The sequence below is a fragment of the Naegleria gruberi genome, assembly GCF_000004985.1.
Source record: "Naegleria gruberi genomic scaffold NAEGRscaffold_59, whole genome shotgun sequence".
In the NCBI taxonomy this organism is placed as follows: domain Eukaryota; phylum Heterolobosea; class Eutetramitea; order Acrasida; family Naegleriidae; genus Naegleria; species Naegleria gruberi.
The window spans coordinates 131,218-158,671 of record NW_003163268.1 but is presented as its reverse complement, the minus strand read 5'-3'; the positions used below and the strand labels follow the sequence as shown (position 1 = coordinate 158,671).

The following is a 27,454-nucleotide window of genomic DNA, read 5'->3' as shown; positions in this document are numbered from 1 at the left end:
TATAGAATTCAAAAACACCAAAAATTTTTAAATTCTTTTTATTCGAATAAACAAACTTCATGAATCTTTCTACAAAAATGGACAAATTAAAGAAGAGACTGAATATAGAACACAACTCAATGCAGATGAGATGAGGATTTTGTCATACAATTCAAGAACCATTGGCCATATACTCTGATAATGGCTGATACATCATTTCAATGTCAAACAGAGAACATGTCAACTGTATCTGTCTCCACTTTATTCGAAATAAAATCAACAATGCCATTGATAATGTTATCAAAATGAATCTGTTAATCCTCACCACCCTAACTTTACAATATTCTTTACAAATAATTTTAAAAAAAAATGTCTGTAAAGGTTGAGCTGATAGATTTTCTTCCGTCCCAATTTACTTCCACTGATGATGATCATCACGATAATAATAATTTAATTAACCTCCTAAAATATAAAATTAATATCATCCCCACCAAACGATACTCTCTCGAATTTTCATCACTGAATGTTAGTGGTTATTATTCTGCATGGCATGTTGGTCCGAATTGTTTTGATATTGTTCTCTCCAATGATTATTATAGATTTATTGTAACGAATGGTTCGGCACTGAGTGTTTTTCCGAGAGCAGAGACAGCTGAAGAGTATGAAAACAAGTCAATTGGAAGGAAGGCCTTGTTTGAAGTTGAGTTTGAGGAAATTACTTGTTTTAATTGTTTGAAATTGATTAAGGAGAAGGATGAGGAATATATTTATGCATCTACTGATCCATATGTTGTAAAGATTAAGGTTTCTGATATAATGAGGAAGAATCCACTTCTTGTTTGGAAATCTAAAGAAACTTACTATAATATCTGGGGATTGGATGTTATGGGATCCCAACTCTATGTTGTGGATTATGAAAAATCAGTTATGATATTAGATCGTGAACATGGAGATCATTTACAATATTTAGATGATGATATTGGGAAAATTGAGGGTGGTGGTTTTGGTATTCATTGCTTTTCTGAGAATGAAATATTAATGAGTCATAATTCTTGTTTAGAATTATTTGAAAAACAGCAAGGAAAATGGAATTCTATTCGAAAATCATCTTTTAGAATGAATTTTGCCTATTCTATATTCTATGAGAAGGCCTCTGATTTGATTTATGTATCAGATAATGGTGGTTATAGACTTGTTGTGGTTAGAAGGGAGGATTTATCAAAAGTTAAATCTGTTAGTGGAAATTATAAGAGTTTTGGAATTATTATTGATCCATTAAGTGGTCTACTTTATGTATGTGATAGTGGACAATTTGGAGTACTTATATATTCTTAGTATATTGTGGGCCAACCAACCCTAAAAAATATGATAAAATACAGACCAACAGTATTGTTCAATGTCTGTATACCTTCAAAACATTAATATACTACCATCGTTTTTTCGTTGTAGACATCACTGTGCATAAAACTGAGGACAATCTTTGTTTCAATAATTCAATTCATAGATCTTGGACCATCGGTTGAACAGTAATTTTTTCCCAAAGTAAATTAGCTCACTATTCGGATGTTATTTTGGGAGCAAACTTTTTAGTTACTTAATGATATTCCAAAATTCAACCTTTGATCGCATGTAATCACAGTATTTTATTGTGTGGAGTGAAGAAATGTTGCCATTGTAAGTGATTTCCGAAACTTATCTATCTGCTAACATTTTAAGAATAACAACAGTTTTAATAAAACCAACAAAACAATACAATAATAATTTTGTTAAATAACATTGTGATATTTAATCTGATACGATTCATTAAGTAGATATCGAGCAATGTCCAAAATAAACTCGTTTTTTTAATGTTTACAAACCACTAGCTAAAAAATTACACAAAACTTTATTGATTGTTTCTTCCAACACAGAAAGATAAAAGACCGTTCGATCAAATAACAAGCATCTATGTGAGAATATAATTAATAAACCAAATATTTGTTGTTTTGGTTAGGAACAGAATTGTAAATCAATTCAGGCTCACTGAACGTTTACGCTCATTTTTAGCATTGGTTGGCCCACAAAACAAGAATCATATCACTAAACGAGTCAATTATAGCATTTTAAGCATAATTGATTGTGTTTGATTTGCTCTTGAGTGATGCTTAAAATGCTATAATTGACTCGTTTAGTATCATATTTTAAGAAATGTAATGAGAAGCATTAGTAGTGTAACGGTATCATACCAGCCTTCCAAGCTGGTGACCCGGGTTCGACTCCCGGCTAATGCAACTTGTTTTTGATTTGAAACATTCAATATATTTTGTGATAAAGAATAAAGTGATTAACACAAAATAGTTGCTTTAGATTAATATACTTTTAAATTTACATCTTTTTAGTAATATCAGCCTCTTGTAAGCTTTCAATTTCCTTTCTGATTTGATTAATAACCTTTTGAAGTTCGATGAGTCTTTCCTTTTGAGTTGAGAATTTTTCATGTTCAGCTTTAACAAATCTAGAGTAAGGAGTAATTGAATTCTTAATACTATCAATACTTGACAATAATTCTCGTTCAAATTCTTCCCTCATTCTTTGCTTTAAAACTTCCTTAAGCTTGTTAACTTCACGAATAAAGTTCTTTCTCATTGTAGCTCTCTTGTATGGGAGTGCGTAGAGACCACCAGCACCAACCATTAAGGCACCAACAACACCAGCACCTGCCATAGCAGCAGTTGGCATCAAGAGTGCAGAAGAAACACCAATTGTAATAGCGCTGACTTCTACAGCAGCTGTAGCCTTGAGACCAGAGGCAATTTCAGAGAAGAGCTTTTCAGTATCATTATGTTCCTTATCATAGCTTCTAACAGCATTTTCAGCTGTGGTACCAATTTTGAGTAAAAGTTCCTTTCTGTTAAATTGGAAATCACTTGAAAGAGTTCCAACTAATTTATCTTCATGGAGTGAAATTCTAGCTCTCTTATTGGCAAAATCTGTCACAGCTTTCCATTGTCTGTATTTTCTGTCAATTATCCAATCAATAACTTCAGAGACATGATTTTCAATTTGAGTGGCAGTATTGGCAATAACTTGAGTTTGGAATTCTTCAGCAACAATCTTGGACTTGATCAAACTTGAAATATTAGACAAATTGACAAAGTTATCGTAAAAGCCTGTACCACGTTCAGAAAGTTCATGGAAAATATTTTCCAATTTGGCTTGTTGCAATTCAAAATCTTGTTTCATATCATTATAAAATACTTGAAGTTGTTCTTCAATAATTTCCATAGTTTTCTTATCTTCTTTCAATACCTTTAATCTTTCTTCAATATTGGTTGTCAAGTACTTTTCAGATAAATTTTGAGCAACACCAAGTGGAGAAAGGAATTTCAACTTGGCACGTTCAATAGAATTCAGAGTGTCCAAAACATACTTTTCCAAATCAAGCCAATTTTCAGCCAACTTGGTCTTTTTTTGTTTTTCGGCAAGTTCTCTTTCTTCAGGAGCCAAGAATGAAGAAATTCTTGATGATTGTTTGAAATCCATTGCACTCCTAGCACTGACACAAAAGATTTTAGGTTCAAAGCCCAATAAACGAATAATACCATCACGAACAAATACTTCCACTTCGTCCTGTTCCTTTTCATTTTGAAGTAAATCATACTTGTTAATACAGACAACAACCTTCTTACCCCACTTTCTAATCATTTCAAGGAAGGTGTGTTCACTCTCAGAGAATGGTCTTTCTGCACTGGTCAAAAAGATGATTAAATCAGCTCTTGGTACAAAAGTTTCTGTAATTGTTTGATGTTCCTTGATAATGGCATTAGTACCTGGTGTATCAACAACACTAATACCTTTAAGCCACTTGAGTGGAAGTTCCATATTTACAAGTTGATTTCTCTCGTCAAACTTTTGATTAGAATCACCTCCATGACGAATAACATGAAGATGAGCTGTTGTTGGAGTAATACCTTCTCTCAAATAACGATCTCCGAGCATGGCATTAATGAATGATGATTTACCTGCATTAAATTCACCAACAATAACCATCAAGAAATGTTCCTCCAATTGATTAATACTTTTTCTTAAAAGATCAATATCCTCTTCACTTCCTTCAACGTTTTCGATAATTTTCAACAAGTGTCCAAGTGCTGTTTTTTCGCTTTCAAGAATCATAATTTCCTTCTTGGAGAAGAGTGGTTTTTCTTCAATAATTGGTTCGGATGTTGTTGTTGTTGTTGATTCTTCGGCAACAACTTGCTCAATCACTGGTGGTGCTTGATGTTGTTGAGCATAAGATGATGACGATGTTGTAGAAGCAACTTGTTGTCTAAGAGTGGAGGCTTCATTTCCTCCAAGAGTTTGCTTTACACTATAAAATCTAGCATTTTTCCTCGTGGATGATAGTACTTGACAATTATTGATCAATGCTGATAAATTTGATGATTGCATTGTCTTATTTTTCATCACAACAGACACGGAAGAAAAACTCCTCACTAGCGAGGAAGAAGTTTTCTTCATTTTTTTTTAATATTTAAAAATAAATTTGATCTTTTTTTTTGATTGAGTGAAAGGGAATTTAATTTTTAGATCTTTTTCAAATGATCTAGTTTTAATCAAAGTTGTTATTTGAAAATATTTATTGAAATTGTGAATTTTAAACTTTTTATAGAAAGCACCATAAATGGTAATCCAGAATTGAATAATTATTATTGAACAGTTATTATTAGCCAATAAATAGTGGAATTTGTGAATTCACTCCATTTTCTGGAAAATCTGTTAAATTGACAGGTTGAAATAATTGTAAAGTTTCGTTTCAACCACTTTCTTCTAGAAAAAAAAATGCCAAAACAAAGCAAGAAGAGAAAACACGAAGAAACATCAGATCAACAACTTGCAAATGTTGATGAACATGTTGATGAAAATATTGATGGTACTTTATTTAATGAAATGACCAATGTCAATGATCAATTACTGTCACTTTCTAAAAAGGTGAAATTAGTTGGTCATCATTATTTTGTAAATAATAATTGTATGATTGATGAATTTGTTGGTAATATTAACGAATTCTTGAAGGAGTTGGATGTGCATAGAAGAAGAGTTTCGTCCGATCAATTAAATTCGGATAATTTATTTCACATTTATCAATTCTTGGATATACCAGTTCTGATGAATTCCTGTCAATTGGTATCCAAGATGTGGAGAGAAACCTTGAAAAGACTTAGTTTTAAAGTGAGATTAGGTACTGCAAGTTATAGTAGACGAAAGTCAGTCAAAGTTGGAAAGGAAGAGATTACCAGTTTGTTAGATGGACCATTTATCAAGAATGTCACTTCATTATCATTGTTTTCTGCTGGTGTTGATACATTTCAAGTACTTTCTAATTGTAAAAAGTTGGAGAATTTGACAAAATTGAATTTAGCATCCAATAATATGGGAATTCAAAGTGTGAAGAATTTAAAGAAATGTTCAATGAAGAATTTGACAAAATTAAACTTGGCCAATGTGAAAAAGTTTACAGAAAAGGAGGCAAAGGAATTACTCAATAGCAGTTTCATGTCCAGTGTTAAAAAATTAGACTTGACAAGCCACGACTTTCCAAAATCATTTTTGCAAATCATTTCAGAATCCAAATATTTGAATCAACTCACTCATTTAGAATTAGCACAACATTCTCAATCTGGAAATGAAGACTATGGACTAACCGAATTGTTGAAAGATAAGGTCAATCTCGAATATTTGGGTATTAGAAATCATAGATTGACTCTTTACCCAAACTTTTGGACAAGTTTAACCAATATTACTAGACTTGATCTTTCCTATTGTTCCATGCCAAATAGTGAATTTGTAAATTTGATTGTTTCTCCAAGTTTACCAAAACTCACAACACTCAAAGCTGAAAACTTTAATTGGGGAAATGCAAACATTTTTGGAGGTCCTACTGCACACTACAGACAAGAAAATTCAGAGGTTGTACAATGTCCACCAAACTCTCAAAGCTCACTCACTGATTTGAATTTGAAAAGTACCTACATTTCAACCTTTCCTTCACTCTCTTATCATTGCCCAAATCTAAAGAGGCTCACTATCTCTCATTCAAGTGCTAGATATTGTGAAAACAAGAACTTATTGAAGAGTTCCTATGAAACCTTTTTGAGTGCTCCTACCTTATCTAACTTGGAATATTTGGATATTTCTGATTTGGCTTGTTTAGAATCTTTATTCGAAATCATTTTCGATTCACCAGTCTTTTCCAATTTGAAGGAATTAATTTGTCAATGTTGCAATATGGATGGCATCAATTTGTATGAAAACCTTGTTTCCAAGTGTACCAATTTGGTAAATTTGAGAAAAATTGATGCACATTCCGTTTCTGCATCAAAAGCATGTGTGAAAGCTTTGCAAACAAATCCAACTTTTGCCAAATTAAGGAAGGTTAGCATCAACTCGTATGGTAAAATGGAAGAATTATTAAGTTATTGGAATAAATAATTTTAAGTATAGACAAGAAGATTACCTTTCATGGATGGTATTTGTACAAATCAAATGCACGAAAGAAAATGAATTTTTTCTTTTTATACTTCAGTACACTTCAAGATCAATTAAATATTTCAGTTCAGTACAGATATATTCCTTGCCTATTTTGCCAATGTTATTATTCTTAATATTGAGCTGTGTTAATTGTTTCATTTCACAAATGTATTTAGCTCCTGCTTCACTTATTTCAACACCTGAAATACTTAATCTAGTCAATTGATTCAATTTCTTAATATGTTTAGCTCCTTCATCACCAATTACATTCTCACCAATGTTAAGATCAGTTAATTGTTTCATTTCACTAATGTATTTAACCCCCTCAACTCTGACATTGTTATAACTAATAGAAAGCTTGGTTACATGTTTCAGTTGACTAATATATTTGGCACCTTCAACACCAATGTAATTGTTTCCAATTTTGAGATTTTTCAATTGTTTCAATTCACTAATGTGTTTTGCTCCCTCATCTCCAATATTATTAAAACAAATATCTAGGTTTGTCAATTGTTTCAATTGACTAATGTATTTGGCTCCTTCCACTCCAACAAAATTACCACTCACTCCAAGAAAAGTTAATTGTTTCAATTGACTGATGTGTTTAGCCCCTTCAACACCAATATCATTAAAACAAGCTCGAAGATGTGATAAACGTTTCATCAGACCAAGTATTTGATAATCAAATTCGACAGTTCCAAATCTCACCACCAAAGTTGCAATATTTTGTAAAAATCGACCTTTCAAATTGTTACTATAACATCGAAAACAAAGTCTTGATCTTTCCAATATGACATTCAACCACTGTTTCGAAACTAATGCACAATTCAATACAATGAATTTAAAATCATCATGGAAGGATAAAATTTCACCCAGAATATCATCATTGAAAACTTCATGAGTGAGTTTCGTCTTTTTTGTTTCAGATCCAACATTTGCTTCATCAACAAGAGTTTCAATTGTTCGTTTTATCATTTTTTTAAAAAGTTTCAAATCATTCAAATGTCCAGATTTGGATTTATATTTTAAATGGCTTTACAAAACGTTGGTAATATTCTGGTATGGAGAGTGGAATTGGAAGTTGGGAAACTACATAATCAATGTATTGATCAGTGACAACACCAGTCCATTGATTCGATTGAGGTAGCTCATTTGGTTTTGGAATTTGTGAATCAATTGTTGGTTGACCAATTGTTTGAGGACTTGTACTTCCTTGTTTAACTGGTAATGTAGGCAATGCCTTTCTTGGAGTAGATACACTATTATCATTTTGTTGAATTTGTTGAGCTTGTACATTTCCTTGTAGTTGACAATTATTCATTAAATTATAAGATGATGAATTATTCATTGGTTGTAAATTCGAAGGAGATGAAATACTTCCTGGACTATTAACAATTCCCTGATTATACTGTTGATTATACTGTTGTGGAGGAGTATATTGAGTTCCAATATTATTATTATTATTAGCACTTGGTGAAATTATATTAACTCCTTGCTGAGAATTATTATACATTGATGGTGGTTGTTGTTGTTGTGGTTGTTGTGAATAATTAATGAACGAATTGGAATGTGTCAATGGCTGTTGTTGCTGTTGTTGCATTCCATTATTGACATATTGTTGTGGTAGTGGCATTCCATATACACTATTACTTCCTGTGCCCATCATCATTGATGATTGTTGTTGATCCATTGTCGTTTTTTGCATGATAAAACTCTGAGAAGTTTGCAATGGATGCTGTTGAATAGGTGATTGACCACCAACACCTGTATTATTATTGGTCAGGAAAGATCCATGTCTGAGTGCAGCAAGTGTTGGACTACTGTCATTCCTTTGTAAATTTCCAACTAGTTGCTGTTGTGGCTGTTGTGGCTGTATCTGTGGCTGTGGTTGTTGTGGTTGCTGTGTCTGCACAACAGAAATAGGAGGAGAATATGGTTGCTGTGTCGGAAGAGGATACATAGGCACTGTTGTTGTTGAAGGAACAATTCCAAAATCCATTGCTTCCAATAAAACTACCAATTGTCCAGCAATTGCTTGTTTCGTATCACGTAAATCAAATGTAAATTCCATTGGTTTTGATTTTTCTAAAAATTGAAGAGGTATTTGACAACTTCCTATTGGTTTGTTTTTAGAGAAGATGTTATAGTCTTCCACTTGTAATTGTATCACGTCTGTTAATTTGTCAAAATTCACCGTAAATTCATGTTTAATTGGTTTCTTGTGCGTTTCCCAGTTTGGATTGCAGTCCATCATGATTGGTTCTGTCTTGAATGATTTCTTGTTGTTAACTGTGCAAATTACCAATGGGTCCGACGTTTTGGAAAGGTCTTTTGCTGCCAAGTTTTTGGCTTGTCGAAGTCGAATGTTGATGTTTGGCATTTTTTTTGATTGGTGAATTTGATGGTTGCTTTATGGGTAACAAGAGTTGTTTACTATTTAACTTTATGGTTCATGTGCTGCTAGTCATCAAATTGTAGATCAATATTATTGTTCCATTGGAAGATTCCAGTTCTACAGTTTGAAACATTAATTATTTTGAGTGTTGTCATTTGATTTAAATAGTTGGCACCTTCGATTCTTACAGGATTTGAGGAAATGTTGAGTTCTGTTAGATTATTCAATTGGCTTATATGTTTTGCGCCTTCGCTGGTTAGCTTGTTATTGTGTGTACTGAGATTGGTCAATTGATTCATTGAACTAACTAATTTTAAAGCTTCATCATTTAACTGATTAATCGAAATATTCAAAGATGTAATGTTCTTCAAGGAGGTAATGTGCTTGATTCCTTCAGTGGTGATTTTGGTTTGACTAATATTTAATAATCTCAAATTGGTCATTGTACTTAATAATTGAGCTCCATCACAGTCTATTACATTATGTTGAAGAAAGAGTTTAGTTATTTGCTTCATTTGGGATATTGATAAAAGCCCTTCATTTGTAATGTTATTCTTGGCCAAAGACAAGTTCGTTAGTAAAGTCAGTGCACTTAAATATTTCAATCCTTCCACAGAAATTCCTGTATTGCTGATATTTAGAGATTTAAGGCCGTGTATTGAGCTTATGGATTTTGCATCTTCTATTGTGACTGGATTTGAATAAATAGAAAGAGATGTTAATCCCTTCATACAGCCCACCAATTTAAAACTCTCACTAGTTATCTCAGTACTACCAATCTGCAAAACATTCAGTGAACTCAATTTTCCAATAAATTTCATTCCACTATCCATAATCTTGTTATTTCCAATATTAAGATAGGTCAGCCCGTTTAACAATCCAATAAATTCTGCTCCTTTTGAAGTTATTCCACAATCTAAAACATTCAAGCTCGTCAAAGTCTTAATCTTACTTATCGACTCTGCTCCACAATCTCCAAATTGTTGGTTATCACCAATTTCCAATCGCTTCAAATTAGGAAACGATTTGCTAATAATCTCTGCATTAATGCTATCTATAAAGTAACTTCCCACCACTCTGAAAGAATCAACACCAATATTAAATATACGAGAAATTCCTTCCTGCTGCTCTTTAATAAAACATAGCCATAATTTTTCTTGACCATATGTGAGTTGAATACTTGCTCTATATCTTGATTTTGCAATTGTAAACCATTGCTTGGAAATTAGGCAACAATTCAATAAAACTTCTTTCCAAGCTAGCCATTGCATAATTTCTTCACAAATATCATCGGGGAATAAGTTATCGTACTCCTTTCCTTCCATCATGATTGAATTACGATCAAATTCTTCTCTCATTCGCTTCTTCATTTTTTTTAAATAAAAATTAATAAATAGATAGTATTGTTATTGTTTTGAAATATTATAGATAAATTATTTATTATTGTAAAATTAACTATTTCAAAATAAACAGACAGAATCGTAAAAGGAATCGCCCACCACAAGGTTAAGAGCCTTGCGCTCTACCGACTGAGCTAGACGGGCTGCATTTGTTAACCTTGATTACCCTTAATAACGTGTTTTCATATTACCGAGCTTCGAACTGTGAACTCAATGTTCATCGTTTAATTTAAACTTTTCAGACTGTTTGTATCATTTATTTTCAAAAAAACAAAAGAAACAATAGCAATGATCTCTTCATCCACCATCTCTAAGCAACCACATCTTGAAACCATTGATCCAAACAACATTTGGCTCATCAAGAATTTATTCTCCACAGAAGAATGTTCGAAACTTTTGAAAGAAAGTGAAGAAATTGGTTATGGAGAAGCCCCAATTTCAACAGGTCCTACTTCATCTACCATGATGAAAGATGTTAGAAATAACTCTCGTGCCATGATTGATAAAAAGCAATATTCTGACATGCTTTACAAAAAATTAGAGAAATACCTGCCACAGAATGTGTCATCACTCAAAGTAGGTCCACAAGATGGTTTTAAATTGTGTGGTCTCAATGAAAGAATTCGTTTCTACAAGTATGCAGCTGGAGAATATTTTGCTCCTCATTATGATGGTTGTTTTCAGAGACCAACTCTTAATGTGGAAATTAATGGAAAGAAAATGAAAGTTGTGGAAAGATCTTTCATTACAGTTCTCTTATATTTGAATGATGTGGAGAGTGGAGGTGAAACTAACTTTCTCAATTCGAGATGTGAAATAACTCATAGTGTGAAACCACAAGCAGGTCAAGTCTTGATGTTTGTTCATTCGAATTATCATGAAGGAAGTGTGTTGAGTGATCCAAATGAATTTAAATATGTCATGAGAACAGATGTCATGTATCGTAAAGAAAAATAAACCTCTCCTCATGTAAATGTAAATTAAGAATTGTTGATGATATGTACCTTATTTCATTAATTTGTGAAAGGAAAATGAATTTTATTAAAAATTAGAAAAAAATGCTCAAAGTTCTCACAGCACAAAAATCTTGCAAGTTTTCATCATCAATTTCCTTCCTTGTTACCAGCAACAACAAGAATGGAAGAATATTCAAAAATTCATCATCATCTGCATCAACAATTCGTCATAATTCCATCAATTACAAGTATGCCTCTCGGGATGGATTGTGTTCTCTTCCTGCTATCAAATCCGATAGAGAAATGACTTTGGTTTTGGACTTGGATGAATGTTTAATTGCTAGTTCGGAGAGACCATTCCATAATTCGTTTCCTTGTTATCCAGAATGTCATGTCATGTTGAGACCTGGATTGGAAGAGTTTTTGGTAGAGATGGAGAAACGATTTGAAATTGTCTTGTTGACTGCTGGTGTGAAATTTCATGCTGATAATATTCTGAAACACATGCCTGATGTTTTCACACATAGATTGTATAGACATCATATTTTCCAAACCAAGAGAGTGAATAGTTTGGGAAGAGATATGGAAAAGACCATCTTTTTGGATAATGAAATTTCATACTTGCCAGATAATTTACGTAACATGCTCTTGATGAGAGCTTTTTATGGAAATCCTCAAGATACAGAATTGATTGAGGTGACAGATTTATTGACACAGATGGCTGAAGGAAAGAGTGTATCATCTGTAAATATTGATGAATGGAATTATCCAAGGTGTATGGAATATGTAAATAAAGCTCATTAATCAATTAATTTTACAATAGGAAAGAAAGGATTGGCTATGGTTGAGTTCTCAGATGACCTTTCCAAGTAACAATCAATTGGATATCCATCTAATTGGAATTGTTCACTAATCCATTCAAAATGTGGCTTGAGCAATTCATATTCATTCCATTCATGAAAATATCAGATCCCAGTTCTTTGTACAACTCACACAGAGCACTCATATATCGCATTATCGTTTTGATATCTTTTTCTTTCAAATAATCCTTTACGTACAAGAAAAGTTTGTTCAAGCAATCTTGTGAATTAATATACTCTTCATGTGCTTTGAGAGCTGCTAAGGCTTTCACATGCCATTCCTCCTTCTTGTCACAAACAGTTATCCTAGCTGTTGAATATTTTCTTTTCCTCAACTTGGATTTTGGAAGTACTGCTCTTATTAAATGATTAGACAGTAAATATTTAGGATCAGGTAATGGAATATTTTCATAACAGAGTATTGAATCTTTGATACCAAGTATGTCAGTCCAACAGTAAGATGCGAATGCTGGTATAATTGGATGCAGTATTCTTAATTGATTTTTTAGGAAATTATTGATTAGTAGAGTGTTAGGTTTCCTCTTAATAAAATTCTTTCTTTGGACATATTCTTTAAAAACCATTTGTGCAGTATACCAGCCGTCATTAAATGCATATCTAATGTTAAACTCAGCATAGTAAGAGTATGATTTCAATAAATGTTTCGAGGAAAGAGCTATAAATAGGTAATCGAGCTCATCTAGCTCCTCCTCTTCAATAACTTCTGTTTTACTATGGCTCTCTAATATTTCCAGATAATTATTCAGTGAAAGAATGTAACTGTTAGCAACTGTTCTATCAAAAGAAGGATCATCAAACATTCCATGAACGATTGTCATTCTGTAGGCTGTTGCTGAATATAAATCTATCAGTTGTCGTTTCAAATCATCCATATTTTGAATCTCCATTCTCATTCCATCTAGTAACATATACTGATTAGAAATAATCATACTTGGCTTTAGTTTAGGAAACATAGATTGATAGCTCAATTCTGAGAGGATTTTGGTACTACCAACTAGCTGATAGTGAATTAAATTCTTGTCATAATCTTTCCAAATGGTTTGATTTGCATCCAAGTAATCTCTAAAAGGATGATCTCTCTCATAATCTATCCCATTTTTCTCCAGATAGTTGAAAAGGAGAATTAAGAATGCTGACAGGCTATTTTTTAGTTTTGTCAAATACTCTTGTTTGAGGAATAAATTAGATATCTGCTCGTCATTAATTACAGGATAGAATATAGCAGTTTCTGATGAATCAGTAATAGATTCATTACGTATTACTAGTTGAGTAGTTGTTCGGTCTTCAGTCACTGGAAGTACTAGATTATGGTTAAACAACCAATCCACAATCTTCCCTCTTAAAGATAATACATTTTGGTTCAATGGAAATCTCAATTTCAACTGGAGAAATCTCCTTAGAACATTACTATCAAACGTTTCATCTAATAATACTGTCACTTCTCCAGGTGAAGTGTTTCTGTCTTTTGGTCTCTTTTCTGGTAATTTGTTGTTATGTAAAATATCCCAAACCTCCTCAATATTTACAAACGAAGCATCTGATCGATTGAAAAGATGCTTTGGACCCTTATATAGGGCAGGGAAATAACCAATTGTTGGATTTGAGTTATTGAGAAATGGTGTTGGGGCACACTGATCTACATATGATTTCCAATCCTCTCTTGTTCCAATATTCAACCATGATTTATAATCCAATTCCACTTGAGATGGAACAGATGCCATTATTAGGTTATTCATTAAAGATATGCACGGAAGAATGTACAACTTGTCAGATTTTGATCCTCTAAATGAAACTCTAGAACCCAATAGTGAGCTTCCTTGGATTGAAACCAAACTTTCCATACTCTCAATATATCCTAGGTAAAAAAGATTCTCCAATACAACTTGACTTTGACTGTGAATTAGTAGCTGGTCGCTGTTTTTCATCTTGTAAACTCCAAAACTTTCATTCTCATTAATCCAAACATTCGTCACACCAAACACAAACTCTGGAAAGGCAATATAAGCACCAATGATAATATCACTTTTAAATCGATCCAGACATGAAGGATAAGGCCTCCTGAGTTGCATTTTCAACATGTACAAGGTTTTAAAATTGAAACCAATTTGCTTTCGTTCCAACATGTTTTGAAAGCAACAATCACAAAACAAACTTGCAAATTTGCTAAATTTTGAAATTTCATCATAGAACACTATATTTTCCTTCACTTCTCTGCATACCCCCAATTTGTTCAATCTTTGTAGGAATGCCTCCGAGTTGGATGTTTTAATCATGAGAGGTGCCTTGATTGTGGTATTGGGATTTCGGATCTTGTATGATCTAATGATGGTATCAATCTTGACTATTACATGATCCGTGTTGAGAGAATGATCCGCATTCAAGGTGTGGCATGATATCAACAGAATCTTTTGGTTACTATCATGTATTTCGGAAATAATACCAAGGTCATCTTTTGCAGCAAAATCTTGTTCAATTTGTAAGAGTCGAGAGAGTTTTGGTTGAGCACCAGATGGAGGAGCATCATCGGAAGAACCAGCAGCATCGGCACCGGCACCTGGCATACCACCAGCACCAATCATTTTTTTCTTTCTGGTTTAAGTACGATAATTGTTATTGTTTAACTTGTAGTGATCCTCTTTGTTCTCTCTAGTTAGGTTTGTTCCGTTTTAAAGATACAAATTCTAAGGAGGATGATTTTGCTGTAATAACATTGGTTAGTAGAATTACTGTGGATATTTTTTTTTTAAATATTTAAATATTTTTTACAACATTGTTAAAGGCGTACATATTAAAAACTCCACCCCGCCGAAGCACTTTACCAACATTTCCAACCACATTCAAACTTGGCCAATGCATTCTCTGGTTTTGGCATGCAGAACCGATCGACTAGTTACTTTAAACTACGAAAAAAATGTTTCATCAAGTGGATCCTTCATCATCATCTCCTCCCGATAATAGTGAAGGTAATGACAAACAACAGGAACATCAGCAAATGAATCAATTGACGTTTAGTGGAGATTGCCATCCCATTGCATGTATTCGGTGTAGAAAATTGCATAAAAAGGTTTGTTTTCATCTTTTAAAACTTTCATTGAAAAACTTCATCATCACAATGATATGAAAATAGTGTGATAAGAAATTAAGTGGATGCTCAAAGTGTTTAGCAGTCGGATCGGAATGTGTTGTATGTTTCAATTATTAATATTCCTTATACCCCCATCATCAAAATATTATCACTCAATATTTCGATATATTTAATTACAATAATAATTGCACTCTCCATATGAATATTTGAACGGAAAACTTCTTATAGTACAATACACCACAAAAGAGAGGAAAGGGTTCTGAATTATATTCATTAAAATCAAAGGATAAACCCAAATCGTCATCATCATCCGATGATACTATTAAGAAAAAGACTTCCGATGATCAGAGTAGTACCGATATCACAATGACCAATAATGCAAATGGTAGTGCTGGAATATTTACAACTAAACCCTCTCCAATTACACCTATGAGGGTGATTGAGTTGTACTTTACTTTCATTTGTGGTATTCATCCTCTGATTGAGAGGGCTAAACTTGTACATTTTGTGAATAATTACTTGCATTGTTTTGAGAGAGGGGAAGATGTTGAATTGCTTCATAATGATGGATGGATAAAATCAAAGGGGGAATTGAGATGTATTTATGCTTTCTATTTGGGTATTTTGACATTGAGTTCACAACTGTTGGGTGAATTGGACTATGTGGATTATATTTTGAGAAGGGCAGAATGTGAAATTGCAGCACTTTCTGTGGATCATATCACACAGTTTTATTGGGGTGCCTCTTGTCACTTGATGTTTATGACTTGTGTCGCAGAAGGAAATCAAATCAAAGCAAGCTATTATCATACCCTTATTAATTTTTATTTGGATAACGAAAAAACCTTGAGAAATAGATTTTATGCTAGTTTAGTCCATCACAAGACTCTAGTTTCGGCCAGATTTATGAAAGAATTGAATAATATGGAAAATCTGTTGGATAACATGTACCAACTGTTTTTCTACTCTGTAAATAGAAAACTCGATGAATTCTTACTGCCAGGTACTTGGGACTACATGAGAAATACCAAAATTACTCCTCAAAACTATGTACTCTTCAAACAAGTTTCTCACTTTATATTCAAGGCCCTCATGAAACACAAATCAGAAGCTATGAAAGCTCTAACTGACTGCCACAGCGATGGATACTTTAAACATCAGAGATTGTTTACAACAATTTTATCAGAAGGGTATGCATTTTTATTCTTGAAACAGATTCAAGAAGTGAGCTATTCAATGATGGAAGAAAGTGCACTCAGAATAACCTTATTGACTGAAAATGAATTGTTTCCGTAAGTATCCAAAATCATCAAATTGATAACCATTTTGAAAATTAATTAGATATTGCTTATTTGCAGTTCTTTCACCTGTTGTGGAAGCTTGTGCATTTCACTTGAATGTTTGTAAAATGGTAGAAAAAGGATTGAAACCTAGAAAGGCCAGCATTCTTACTTCCTCAGGACAAACCATCACATTTGACAGTTTCTCAATTCTGGAGAAGGACTTTAGAGCAATCAGCTTGATGAGTAAACGATATAGACGAGTTCAAAATATGCACAAGGATCTCATTGATGAAATGACACAAGTTCTCAATAGAAATATTTCTCCACTCAGTTTACTGAAAGATAATTTATCAATCATCAGTTCCTCTGGTACACCAAACGATGACATTCCACTGCAAAATGATGAAGTACTAATGAGTATTCTGAAACAACTCACTCAAGAGGAAGAAATGACTCCTAGCTCCTCACTAAATGAAGTAACTGAAGAGGCACTAACTCCTTGGGATGAAATCTTTGCAGAGGTAATTTCAGATGTAAGATAGAGAGAGTTCATTGTAATTATTGAACCAGCTTATTGTTGAAAATTTCATATTTGCAACTTAGTTCAAAAAAGTTGAAGCTAATGGAGAATTTTTGAAACTCCAAATTCATAAATTTCTTGAACTTTTTGAAATACTTTTAAAATTGTCTAGTTGATTACAAATTCCAAGTTTAGATGACACAAATTTGAATAAAACAAATTGAAAAAATGAATGAAAACGAAAGCAGTTTTTACTATCAAAAGAATCATCACACATCATCAGTGGAAGTAGTAGGAGGAGGAGAATCAACATCTCCAATCGAAGAGGAAATTACAACACTACAAGTTCCACAACGATCCATAAAACATCATTCAAATCTTCCAATTCAACCCATGAAGTTTGTACTCATTTCCGATACACATTGTATGCATGAAATGGTTGATCTGCCTGCAGGTGATGTTCTACTGCATTGTGGTGACTTTACCAATACTGGATTATTCACAGAAGTTGACACGTTTTTTGAATATTTAATTAAACAATGTGATGGAGTATTTAAATATATTATCATGATTGTGGGTAGGTTATGAACATGACAAATATATCATCATCATCAATATATTATTACATATATTATATGATTTAATAATTAATTATTAAATATATAGGAAATCATGAATGGTCACCTGATATTATTGTCTATCCACGATTTCAAAAGTATTTCCGAGAGGAAAAATCCAAATCCACTCTCAAATCACAATATTATTTACTGTTGGACGAAAGTGTGACGATTGTGGACGATAATAATCATTCTATCAAGATTCATGGAGTGAGATATAGAGGAAATTGGGCACCACCTTTGTTTTGTAAAAAGACATCGTTTAATATTCCGAATGATATTGACATTCTAATGACACACTTTCCATGTTGTAAATTCAATATGGATAGAACATCAAATGGATCATCGAGAGGATCTGAAGAGTTGACCACATTGTTGGACTCGAATCATTTCACAAATTTAAAGGTACACTGTTTTGGTCATAATCACTGTCCAAAAGCAAGAGGATTTGCCTATGAGAAGGAGAGTGACAGAATGTATATTAATGCAATTTCTGTTATTGGCAATAAGGAAGACAAACTAATTGGAAAACCTTTTGTTTTTGAATTTTAAAAAAAAATGAAAAGAGAATCAGCTGTGACCTTTGTGTTGATTCTACACGATTTTAATCATGTGCAGACTGATCAAGAGGAAGAGGAATTTAGTCATTTAGATTGGCTCTTGAGAAAATTAACGGAAAATATGAGGAAAGGGATGAGAAAATCAAAAGATTTTTTGGAATGTGGATTGAGTGATTCTCTAAAGATTGTTGGTTGCATTCCGAAATTATTGGTAATGCCATCCTATGATGAAGATAGTTTGGGTATTATTGCTTCTTCTTGGGAGGATTCGGAATGTGGCAAATTTTCACTTCCATACGATGTAAAAATATCACATGAAAATCACATATTGCTAGTTGCTGATCATGGCAATAGGAGGATTCAAGCCTTTGATTTAACAACACGAGAATTTCAATATAAAATTGATTTGGTTTTCAAACCACTTTTTATGGAAATAGATATTTATGGGAATTTATTAGTTGCAGGTGATGATGAATGTATTTATTGTTACGATTTGATAAAGCATGAACAACTTTGGAGGAGAGGTCTAAGATTGAAACCTGGCAATGGACCCTATCAATTCAATGGAATTTGTGGAATACATGTGAATACTTTTGAAAATGGTGGAAATTATGGTGATATATTCATATCAGATTCGTCCAATCATAGAATTAAAGTGCTTTCAAAGGATGGTGACTTTTTATATGCTTTTGGAAAGAGATGTGAAAGAAAGCTCAAAATGGAGTCACCTTTTGGTATTACAGTCAATCATGAAAATCAATGTATCATATCTGATAGACATAATAATAGAGTGTATGTTACAGATACAAGAGGCAAGGTATTATTTTTCAAATTTGGTAGCAGAGGTAATGGAGTTGGTGAGTTTGAATTTCCAACATCTGTAACAGTAGACAAGATCACAAAACAAATTCTTGTTTGTGATGGAATCACTAATAGAAGAGTTTTAATATTTTCACCAGAGGGAAATTACCTAAAATCAATCCAGTTCAGTGAGGGAAATCCAAATGGATTGTGTATCAATCATATCACTGGCGAGCTCTATATAGCAGACAAGGAAAATCATCGAATAATAATATTGAAGTAATAAACTTCCAACTTAATCCGTCTTCAACAATTAGTATCCTTATTGTTGTTATTCTTTCCGCCCTTTGATGACTTTTTTTTGTTCTTGTTAGATCCAGATCCTTTCTTGTCATTTTTGATGGATTCTCTATGTTTCGTCAGACATTCTTTTAAGGCTCCACCTTTTCACAATTAACACAATACTCATCTCAATATAAAAACTTACAATAATTTTCAAAACCAAGTTTTTCCAAGGCATTCAAAACATCTTCTCCTGCCACAGTTTTTCTCTTTTCTTCTACACAAAGATCGGATGCTTCACCTGTCACAAAACAAATAAATTCTGTGACACATTCTTGCATACACTCCTTTGCTTCCTTTGAAATTTTAGCACTCTTATTAAACATTTCCACAGTTTTTTTCATAATTCTCTCAATGTTTGCATATGGCAACAATCTGTCTTGTTCCTTGAATTCAAAGAGAGGATCAAAGAAACGTCCTCCATTTTCATCATCATCAACTTCCTCAGTCTCGTCCTCATCAGAATCCCTCTCAACTGGATGATTTGTCGTATAACTTGGAAAGTATGCATTTGCTTCTCCTGGTTTGGCCATAATCGGAACCTCATTATGTTCCACCATTCTTTGATCACTATCCTCCACCACCGACAGGTGTTGTTGTTGTTGTTCAGCCGAACTCATCATGATGATTGTTGTTATCGCAAAAAAAAAGATGAAAAAAATTTAATCAAAAGAATTGCAATGACGAGTTTTGTTATTTTTTTTGATGTGATTTGTTCTATTTTTAATTTTGAAATTGGCGGGCTGGAAATTTAAAAATCTTTACAAAAAAAAACTCGTCATCCAAAAGTATTAAATTGTTTATTGATATTTTTGATCCGAACCAAATATACTAATTAATACTAATTGATATCAAGTGAAAATAAATAGCAAAATGGATAATTTGAGTACTGATTCACAATCAAAAACATCTTCAGAAGAAATCATTGCCATCCCCGATGATGATAAACAAGAAGATGAACATGTTGATATTGAATTTATTACCTATCGACATACAGCCTTGTGTCCCATCTATTATCCACTGATTTATAGACAGAATTTTTCAAAGAGGAATTATGAAGATAAAGATCATGATGATGATGATGTGGCTCTACAAGTTACGTTGGAAATTGTTGAAGAGGAAGATCATAATCATCATCATCAAGATGAGGAATCATCAACATCAGAGAGTAAACATTCAGTACATGAAGGCTCCGAAGATGAAAAACATCGTGATCAGAAGAGTGATCAAGCTGATGATTGCATCAAACCACTAAGTATTTATGCACACACGACAGAGATTGTTGATAATCACCACTCGAGAATTATTTACTCATGGGGAGGTAGAGATCATGACGGTATTGAATTTCAGAGATATGATATTCTGGAGAAGAAATGGTTGCCACCGATTGGTATGAAGGAATCGGATGATAGCCCACCAAATGCTCTCTATTATCATTCACTGAATTATAATCCGGTGAATAATTCATTCTACATTATTGGAGGTATACGAAATGATGATTCAACACCAGAAAATGACTTGACTATATATAATTTGGATACTAATGAGTGGAAGTATTTCCCTTTTGAAGAGGAGGCAGTCAATAATCCAGCCCCTGGAATTTATGGACATGTTTCAGTGTATAGATCATTTAATAATACCATTGTTCTGTTTGGAGGATATTCCGATGAGTGGATCAGTAAGGATTTATATGTTTTTGATTGTGAAACTGAAACGTGGGTAGAAAAAATTGTTCCAAATATTCCAATAGAGTCCAGATCATTTTCTACAGCAGTTTACAATCCATCAAACGATTCTATGGTCATTTATGCTGGTGAGCTGAACATTGATGTACCTGTTTTAACATGTGATTTGGTCATCTTCCATTTCAAAACAAATTCTTGGACCGTTGTGAAATTTGAGGAAACAAAGATATGCCCAGTACCTCAGCCAATTTATGGCAATACTATTTGTTTGATAGATCAACGTTTTTTATTAAGCTTGGGAGGTTGTGAACAGAGCAATAGAATACCTAAAAATGATTGCTATGTTTTCGATTTGAAAAGGAATGAGTGGAGTGTTTGCATTCAATTAGGAGTTGCTGCAGGAAGGTTATTGTGCTCCTCACTGGTGCATGATGCAACTGGAAGTGGCTTGTATTTTTATGGAGGAAAAACTGAGGAGGATGTTTCAACTGATTCCATCATTCATGTGAGGTATCGATTTGCTGGAGAATTCTTCTTTGTAGAGAAGATTTTCCAAAAACTCAAGAATAATCAATTATGTGACATTGGGATACTGATATCGGATGAATAAATTAATGGTTGAAAAGACTTAGAATTTTGTACAAAAGCTAATGATGAACTAATGGAAGAAATGAACTTGTGTAATGGATGAAAAGATTACAATTTTTTACAATTTTCTTTATTGATGAACTTATGGAAGAAATGAACCTTATTGATTGGTGAACTAACAATATTCGAATCTTGAAGAAAATAGAAGAGAGAACAATTTAATGAACTACAATATCTCAAAGAAAACTATCTCTCTTTTCATGAATCAAACATACAAACGAAACTAACCATAAAGTTTCATTTCCAATTTGAAAAAGAAATAAACAAATGAACTTGTGAAATAGTTCATTTATCTCACAAACCCCTTTCGTTTACAACACATCTCTATTTGAAATTGTTTACAATGAAACATGAAAAATCAAAATGAGAATCAATATCTCTGTCACATTGTAATTGAATCAAAAATCTTCTATACAATCAACAACTGCTGACTCATCACTGAACGTCCAATTATTATCGAACGAACGGACTTTTAATTTTGTAAAAAATTTCAAAACAAAATTAGAAAAATGAAATCTCGTCAATTTCGTCAACAAATTTGCAACCTTAAGGTTCTTGATGGAAAGACACGAGCGAAAGCGTCAAGTCATATTATTTGGGAAGTGAACAGAACTGTGCTTATCTCTTCTCTATTCGAAACTTGAACATTGGGTTCATTTGGTTGAACATAATGAAGAAAATCAATTCGATACAACCACACAAATGGAAACAGTGAAGAAAAACTGTTCCCACCATTATTTTGGAAAGGACACGGTTTGGAATTTGTAAAACCACTAACGCAACGATTTCTTTAACGAACAATGACATATTCGAAAGATTCTCAAAAATACAATGTACAGTAGTGTGAAATATTTGTAGTGAGTGGATTGTAGAAAGATTCCGAAAGATTCCTCAAATTTGTTATTACAATGATTACTAACACGCACACCTTTCAGAATATTACACTTTCGTATATTTTTGTCCACTTTAAAAGATTCAAATTCCATGAGAATACACAATGTACTAATAACAGAGTACCTGTTGTATATTCACTTTGTAATTAGACAGTCCATGGTTACAGGATATTCCTTTTCTATCATTACTGATCTATCTCCTTTCGTCTGCGTTAACCTAAACTATTTCACTAGATCTGAAACTTGTAGATCCAATCTTGTATGACAGTTCTATCTTCGTAATTTACTTGTTGACATCAACATCTGCACATAGTCATCATGTCACATATTAGAAAATCATACATGAATTTCATAGCACTTGACATTTTAAATCACAAAACCTTTTATTTCACAAAGCAAAACTTCAACTTTCAAAGAGCCAGTATCTGAAAGGTTTCGTACGATGGAGAAATGTGTTATTCAAACTCATCTGGTACATTCCAAACTTTCTTTTTTTCCAAATATTGACACTTGCTGCAATTAAAATGTCATATTTCATATTACGCTTTTTAAGTTTTTAGACGAAACTAACTGTTACTTGAAATCTGGACAAGAATGGATCACTACATATCTAGTCAATAGAAATATAATTGTATAGAGAGAGGACATTTGACCAATCAACAGACAGTTTGTCTTCCTATTGTGTGGATTTCGTTTCGAATAGAATGAGCAGCACAAGCGTGTGGCCTCTCACAGATCAAAGTCAGTTGCGAGTAGATGCTTCTTGTGCAGTTTTCATCTCAGTCGTTCATTCTTCATGATGATCCTTTCATTGGCACTGATGAATAAATTCACACGGTTTCTTGCAAATTATTCGAATCAAAAAAAAACAACAACTTGTAAAATACTTGAATTGGTCAAAGAGTATTTGAATAGTAATCCTTCTCTTGGTTCAACTAGTAATATACTCTATCGCCGAAATATATAAATTCTCTCATCGCCTTGTACACTTTACAACAACTTATAGACACACCATTCGAAACTAAACTAAATATCAAAATGAGCACCTATTCCCCAAGTTTGAGAAGAGGATCCGTCATTTCTAACTACACTAACGATTCTGATATTGCTTCAGATAAAACACCTATCAGTGGTCAACCAAAGAAACTTCGTAAACAAATCAACAATGACGAATTTAAACAAAACTATTTCGAATTGAATTTGAGTACATCAACTGGTGTTCAAGTTTTGGCTTTCCAACCAGGTAGCGAAACCACTCCAAAGAAGAGAAAGAGAACATCTAGAAGAAAGTCAGTTGCAGCTGCTGAAGAAGATTCGAATAATGATTCTCCAAGAGTCGAAACTAAACAAAAGAAGAGAAAGCAATCAATTGCTAATAGTGTTGATACTCCTTCGACTGAAGAAATTCTATTCACTGAAGAAGCTTTAACTGCTCTGGATCAAAGTCTTCATCATGGTATTTCATGTGATCAAGAATTATTCGAAATATTCCAAACTAAGATGGAAGACGAAACTCCAAAGATTGAAACAAAGACCATACCATTCAGAGAATCAAAACTTAAGGGAAGAAACCTCGCTTGCTCAACTACAAACATTCAAACAACTTCAAGTTGTTCCTTTAGTCTTAAAGAATTCTCCAGAAACTCCAAATTCCTCTTCCAGAAATAGAAGCACCAGTGCCTCTCATCCATATATCCTCAACCAAACCAATTCGAATACAATCAGAAAGAGAAGTAATAGCTGCGTGAGTGTTGGTCAACTTTCGAATAGTCAACCATCCACAAGTACCTCATTTATTCCATCCAACAATAATACAACTAATCCACATACATCTACTGCCACTTGTACATTATCACCACCTGAAAGATTGATGGCCAAAGAAATGAAACTCAATGTCTACCTCAACTTGAGAAGAGAAAGTGAGAATTGTGGAAATTCTCAAAATTCTCCAATGACAATTTCTTCCCAAAGTGCTGGAACTCCTCAACCACAACAAGATATGATAGGTGGTGGATTGTCAAGTGCCATGTCAGCTCCAACTTCAGCTCACTTCCAAAGATTCGATTCGAATAACTTCCCAACTTTGAATAACTATTTCCTCGACGATAATCATAATACTTTCCATTGGCCAATGGATCTCACTCAACAACAATCCATGCCAATTAGCGATATGGTTTGTAAACAATGGGTCAATTCGTTATTCCAACAAGAAAATCAACGTTCCGTTTTGTCAAACGAATGTACTGGATTGGATCCAGCACTATTCGAAGCCCTCTTTAATAATATTCAAGATAGTATCGAGCAACCAACCGTGCAACAAGCTCAACACCAAGCTTTAAATGGTACAGGTGCTGCTGTTGCTTCCCCTCCAGTTCCAGAACTTTCAATGGAAACACTTCAATCAATGGATCCTTCTCAGCTTCAAAATTTGATTGATATTTTAGAAAGATTGAAAGAATCACAATCTCCAGATCAAAATTCTGACTTTGGTGGTGTCAACCTTCAAACAAGTTCTGAATTTTTGATGGCTTCAGAAGAATTCCAAGCCAACGACGACTTTAAGTTTGAATTTTAATTAACAAAAACTCAATAAACAAATGATTCAGTAAATAATAATTTTTTAATATTAAAAACAGAAATGAAAATGTGTGAATTTAACAAGTAAATTTAAAGTTGCTCTTTGTGAAGGATACATTTTCATTGACTGGATAATCGACTTGAAGCAGAGGATAGAAAGTAACACCCATTTCAACACACATAGAAATGATTGGATAATAGACGATTGGTTTGAGAGTTTCTCCATATTCATCAGCAACAGAAACAATGTGTTGTCCATTCTTGAAGAAGTGAATGCACTTCCTTTCTCTATCATATTTGAGAGTGAATCTGTCACCTACTTTAACTGCCTTAATATCTTTTGCGAATTTACAATCTTCGTATATATGATCACCTCTAATCTTGAACTGATTAGAATTTACAATATATCCAAAACCACAGTTTTCTACTGTAAACTCTGCAATCGAATTGGATTTTCCAAAATCTTCATATTCACCTCCTATACCAAACACAATATTCCAATCATTTCCTCCAGATGAACCATATTGATTGATTACAATCTCATATCCTTCAAATGTACAATAAGATGCAAAATCATCATCATTTGATATTGGATAATTTCGATGAAGGAAAGAATACCAAGTGTATACAGTCTTATTATTCCAAACTCTTCCTTTTGCTGAAACTTCAGTTGAATCCACAGCTGGTTTATAATCTAATCTCTTGAATTTAGCCAAAATTTCACTATATCTAATTCTATCCTCCTTAATTCTCAAATTATTCCTCACATACTTGTCCAAATCATTTTCATTCAAATTATGAACCAAGGAAGTATCAATTACATTATCAATTATACTCTTATTATAATCATCAATCAATCTATTCAATTCAGACAATAATCTAACCTTCCAAATAGTATTTCTATAGGAATTCACCTCCGGCTCCGATTCATCATCATCCCCCATGATCAAATGATGATAGCCTCTATTAGTTTGAGCCACATTGATCAGAGTTCTCTCATCACAATACCAAAATATATTAATTTGATTTTCTAGGGGCAGAGTCGTTATATCAAACCTTCCGATCATCAATGATTGATCATCACCTTCTATTATTTCTTCATCATGTGTTGTGGACATTTTTTTCTTTATTATTTGTTTTAAAAATAGAATGAAAGTAAGGCGCAAAATGAACTTGCTTACAAAAATAGTTTAATTTAAATAAATTAATTTAAAAAAAAATGGTTTATCACTTTATTGTTCTCTCGCATGGAAATAACGGCCAGCACGAGGATATGGAATATTTACAACATGACATCCAGTTAGAATTTCATAAGAAATATCCAATTTTGGATTCAATTCTTCCCGATGATCAATTATTTACTCTGCGTCCATCATCAAACTCCAAGGACACACATCATGGAGTGGCAGTTGGTGGTAAGAGAATGGCCCAAGAAATTATTGAATATTTCAGGAAGGAAATTTTACCCAAATTTACAGAAAGAAACAACAAGGTTAAATTTTCCCTAATTGGTCATTCGTTAGGAGGTCTCTATTGTAGATATGCTGCCTATGTGTTGATGAATGAATATGAGGATGAATTCTCTAAATATTTTGAGCCAATTGGGTTGACAACTATTTGTTCTCCTCATTTGGGATCGAAGAGAACTAGCAGTGGAGGATGGACTGATTTATATGGAAATGTTGTGAGTACAATTGCAAATACATATGTGGGACACTTTCTTGGTGATACTGGTAAGCAATTGGCTTTGAGTGATCCATTGCTGATGGAGATGTCAGAACCAGAATCGAAATTTATATCTGCATGGAATAGTTTCAAATTCAAGACACTGATTGGAAGTACTCATTACGACATTTCAGTTCCTCATTCAGGGGCTTGCATCTGTGCAAAATCTACATTCCAACCTCCACAGAAAGGTCCTATTGAGTTTTCAATTGTTGGACACAGTGGATTTGATTCAGATAATTATTCAGATATTTTCACACAAGATAAGGAGTTAGATTTTCAAGTTGAGGACTTTGATGAATCAATTGAATTCATTCCAGATTCCAGTAATGAAAATTTAATAAGCACCAAAATGCTCAATAATTTACAAAAGCATGTAAATTGTAGAAGAATTCACATTCAATTTTCCTATCCATCATTCTATCATTGCATGAATGGTTTTGTCCATGACGTGGTCATTAACAAGGTAAAGATGCATTATTGGATAAACAAGAATGAGAATGCTGCCATTGATTGTGTTAATACCATTGCTAGAATGGTCATTACTGATCATTCCCAATAAGTTCAAAAGAAATTGTTTCAGGAAACGAAATTATT

At 33.1% G+C, this 27,454-nt stretch overlaps 15 protein-coding genes and 1 non-coding gene across 16 annotated transcripts; 9 read left to right on the top strand and 7 right to left on the bottom strand.

The window, feature by feature from the left end:
- Positions 1–348: 348 nt before the first annotated feature.
- Positions 349–1,314, top strand: NAEGRDRAFT_73239 (uncharacterized protein; the record flags this gene model as incomplete). Its single annotated transcript, XM_002671710.1, has 1 exon — positions 349–1,314. The coding sequence occupies one exon, from the start codon at positions 349–351 to the stop codon at positions 1,312–1,314; it is 966 nt and encodes a 321-aa protein (XP_002671756.1).
- Positions 1,315–2,178: 864 nt separating this feature from the next.
- Positions 2,179–2,249, top strand: NAEGRDRAFT_t628. The gene has a single exon. It is a non-coding gene; the product is annotated as a tRNA-Gly (tRNA).
- A 94-nt stretch (positions 2,250–2,343) lies between these two features.
- NAEGRDRAFT_73238 (uncharacterized protein) lies at positions 2,344–4,410 on the bottom strand (the record flags this gene model as incomplete). The annotated part of the gene is made up of 1 exon (XM_002671646.1): positions 2,344–4,410. One exon carries the CDS (start codon positions 4,408–4,410, stop codon positions 2,344–2,346), a length of 2,067 nt encoding a protein of 688 aa, XP_002671692.1.
- Positions 4,411–4,800: 390 nt separating this feature from the next.
- NAEGRDRAFT_52719 (uncharacterized protein) lies at positions 4,801–6,450 on the top strand (the record flags this gene model as incomplete). Its single annotated transcript, XM_002671709.1, has 1 exon — positions 4,801–6,450. The coding sequence occupies one exon, from the start codon at positions 4,801–4,803 to the stop codon at positions 6,448–6,450; it is 1,650 nt and encodes a 549-aa protein (XP_002671755.1).
- A 90-nt stretch (positions 6,451–6,540) lies between these two features.
- On the bottom strand, positions 6,541–7,152 carry NAEGRDRAFT_73236 (uncharacterized protein; the record flags this gene model as incomplete). Its single annotated transcript, XM_002671645.1, has 1 exon — positions 6,541–7,152. The coding sequence occupies one exon, from the start codon at positions 7,150–7,152 to the stop codon at positions 6,541–6,543; it is 612 nt and encodes a 203-aa protein (XP_002671691.1).
- Positions 7,153–7,507: 355 nt separating this feature from the next.
- On the bottom strand, positions 7,508–8,869 carry NAEGRDRAFT_52718 (uncharacterized protein; the record flags this gene model as incomplete). The annotated part of the gene is made up of 1 exon (XM_002671644.1): positions 7,508–8,869. One exon carries the CDS (start codon positions 8,867–8,869, stop codon positions 7,508–7,510), a length of 1,362 nt encoding a protein of 453 aa, XP_002671690.1.
- Positions 8,870–8,949: 80 nt separating this feature from the next.
- On the bottom strand, positions 8,950–10,254 carry NAEGRDRAFT_73234 (LRR_RI domain-containing protein; the record flags this gene model as incomplete). Its single annotated transcript, XM_002671643.1, has 1 exon — positions 8,950–10,254. The coding sequence occupies one exon, from the start codon at positions 10,252–10,254 to the stop codon at positions 8,950–8,952; it is 1,305 nt and encodes a 434-aa protein (XP_002671689.1).
- Positions 10,255–10,572: 318 nt separating this feature from the next.
- On the top strand, positions 10,573–11,261 carry NAEGRDRAFT_81444 (oxidoreductase; the record flags this gene model as incomplete). Its single annotated transcript, XM_002671708.1, has 1 exon — positions 10,573–11,261. The coding sequence occupies one exon, from the start codon at positions 10,573–10,575 to the stop codon at positions 11,239–11,241; it is 669 nt and encodes a 222-aa protein (XP_002671754.1). The 3' UTR covers positions 11,242–11,261.
- A 677-nt stretch (positions 11,262–11,938) lies between these two features.
- Positions 11,939–14,700, bottom strand: NAEGRDRAFT_81443 (leucyl-tRNA synthetase; the record flags this gene model as incomplete). The annotated part of the gene is made up of 1 exon (XM_002671642.1): positions 11,939–14,700. The coding sequence occupies one exon, from the start codon at positions 14,698–14,700 to the stop codon at positions 12,133–12,135; it is 2,568 nt and encodes an 855-aa protein (XP_002671688.1). The 3' UTR covers positions 11,939–12,132.
- Positions 14,701–15,032: 332 nt separating this feature from the next.
- NAEGRDRAFT_73231 (uncharacterized protein) lies at positions 15,033–17,031 on the top strand (the record flags this gene model as incomplete). Its single annotated transcript, XM_002671707.1, has 4 exons — positions 15,033–15,185; positions 15,249–15,305; positions 15,435–16,498; positions 16,548–17,031. 4 exons carry the CDS (start codon positions 15,033–15,035, stop codon positions 17,029–17,031), a joined length of 1,758 nt encoding a protein of 585 aa, XP_002671753.1.
- A 206-nt stretch (positions 17,032–17,237) lies between these two features.
- Positions 17,238–18,178, top strand: NAEGRDRAFT_73230 (uncharacterized protein; the record flags this gene model as incomplete). Its single annotated transcript, XM_002671706.1, has 2 exons — positions 17,238–17,586; positions 17,676–18,178. The coding sequence occupies 2 exons, from the start codon at positions 17,238–17,240 to the stop codon at positions 18,176–18,178; spliced, it is 852 nt and encodes a 283-aa protein (XP_002671752.1).
- A 1,115-nt stretch (positions 18,179–19,293) lies between these two features.
- NAEGRDRAFT_73229 (uncharacterized protein) lies at positions 19,294–19,949 on the bottom strand (the record flags this gene model as incomplete). The annotated part of the gene is made up of 2 exons (XM_002671641.1): positions 19,294–19,430; positions 19,475–19,949. 2 exons carry the CDS (start codon positions 19,947–19,949, stop codon positions 19,294–19,296), a joined length of 612 nt encoding a protein of 203 aa, XP_002671687.1.
- A 253-nt stretch (positions 19,950–20,202) lies between these two features.
- Positions 20,203–21,624, top strand: NAEGRDRAFT_52713 (uncharacterized protein; the record flags this gene model as incomplete). The annotated part of the gene is made up of 1 exon (XM_002671705.1): positions 20,203–21,624. The coding sequence occupies one exon, from the start codon at positions 20,203–20,205 to the stop codon at positions 21,622–21,624; it is 1,422 nt and encodes a 473-aa protein (XP_002671751.1).
- Positions 21,625–23,593: 1,969 nt separating this feature from the next.
- On the top strand, positions 23,594–25,162 carry NAEGRDRAFT_81442 (uncharacterized protein; the record flags this gene model as incomplete). The annotated part of the gene is made up of 2 exons (XM_002671704.1): positions 23,594–24,164; positions 24,196–25,162. 2 exons carry the CDS (start codon positions 23,594–23,596, stop codon positions 25,128–25,130), a joined length of 1,506 nt encoding a protein of 501 aa, XP_002671750.1. The 3' UTR covers positions 25,131–25,162.
- Positions 25,163–25,183: 21 nt separating this feature from the next.
- Positions 25,184–26,250, bottom strand: NAEGRDRAFT_59377 (uncharacterized protein; the record flags this gene model as incomplete). Its single annotated transcript, XM_002671640.1, has 1 exon — positions 25,184–26,250. One exon carries the CDS (start codon positions 26,248–26,250, stop codon positions 25,210–25,212), a length of 1,041 nt encoding a protein of 346 aa, XP_002671686.1. The 3' UTR covers positions 25,184–25,209.
- Positions 26,251–26,405: 155 nt separating this feature from the next.
- On the top strand, positions 26,406–27,419 carry NAEGRDRAFT_73225 (uncharacterized protein; the record flags this gene model as incomplete). Its single annotated transcript, XM_002671703.1, has 1 exon — positions 26,406–27,419. The coding sequence occupies one exon, from the start codon at positions 26,406–26,408 to the stop codon at positions 27,417–27,419; it is 1,014 nt and encodes a 337-aa protein (XP_002671749.1).
- Positions 27,420–27,454: the final 35 nt, after the last annotated feature.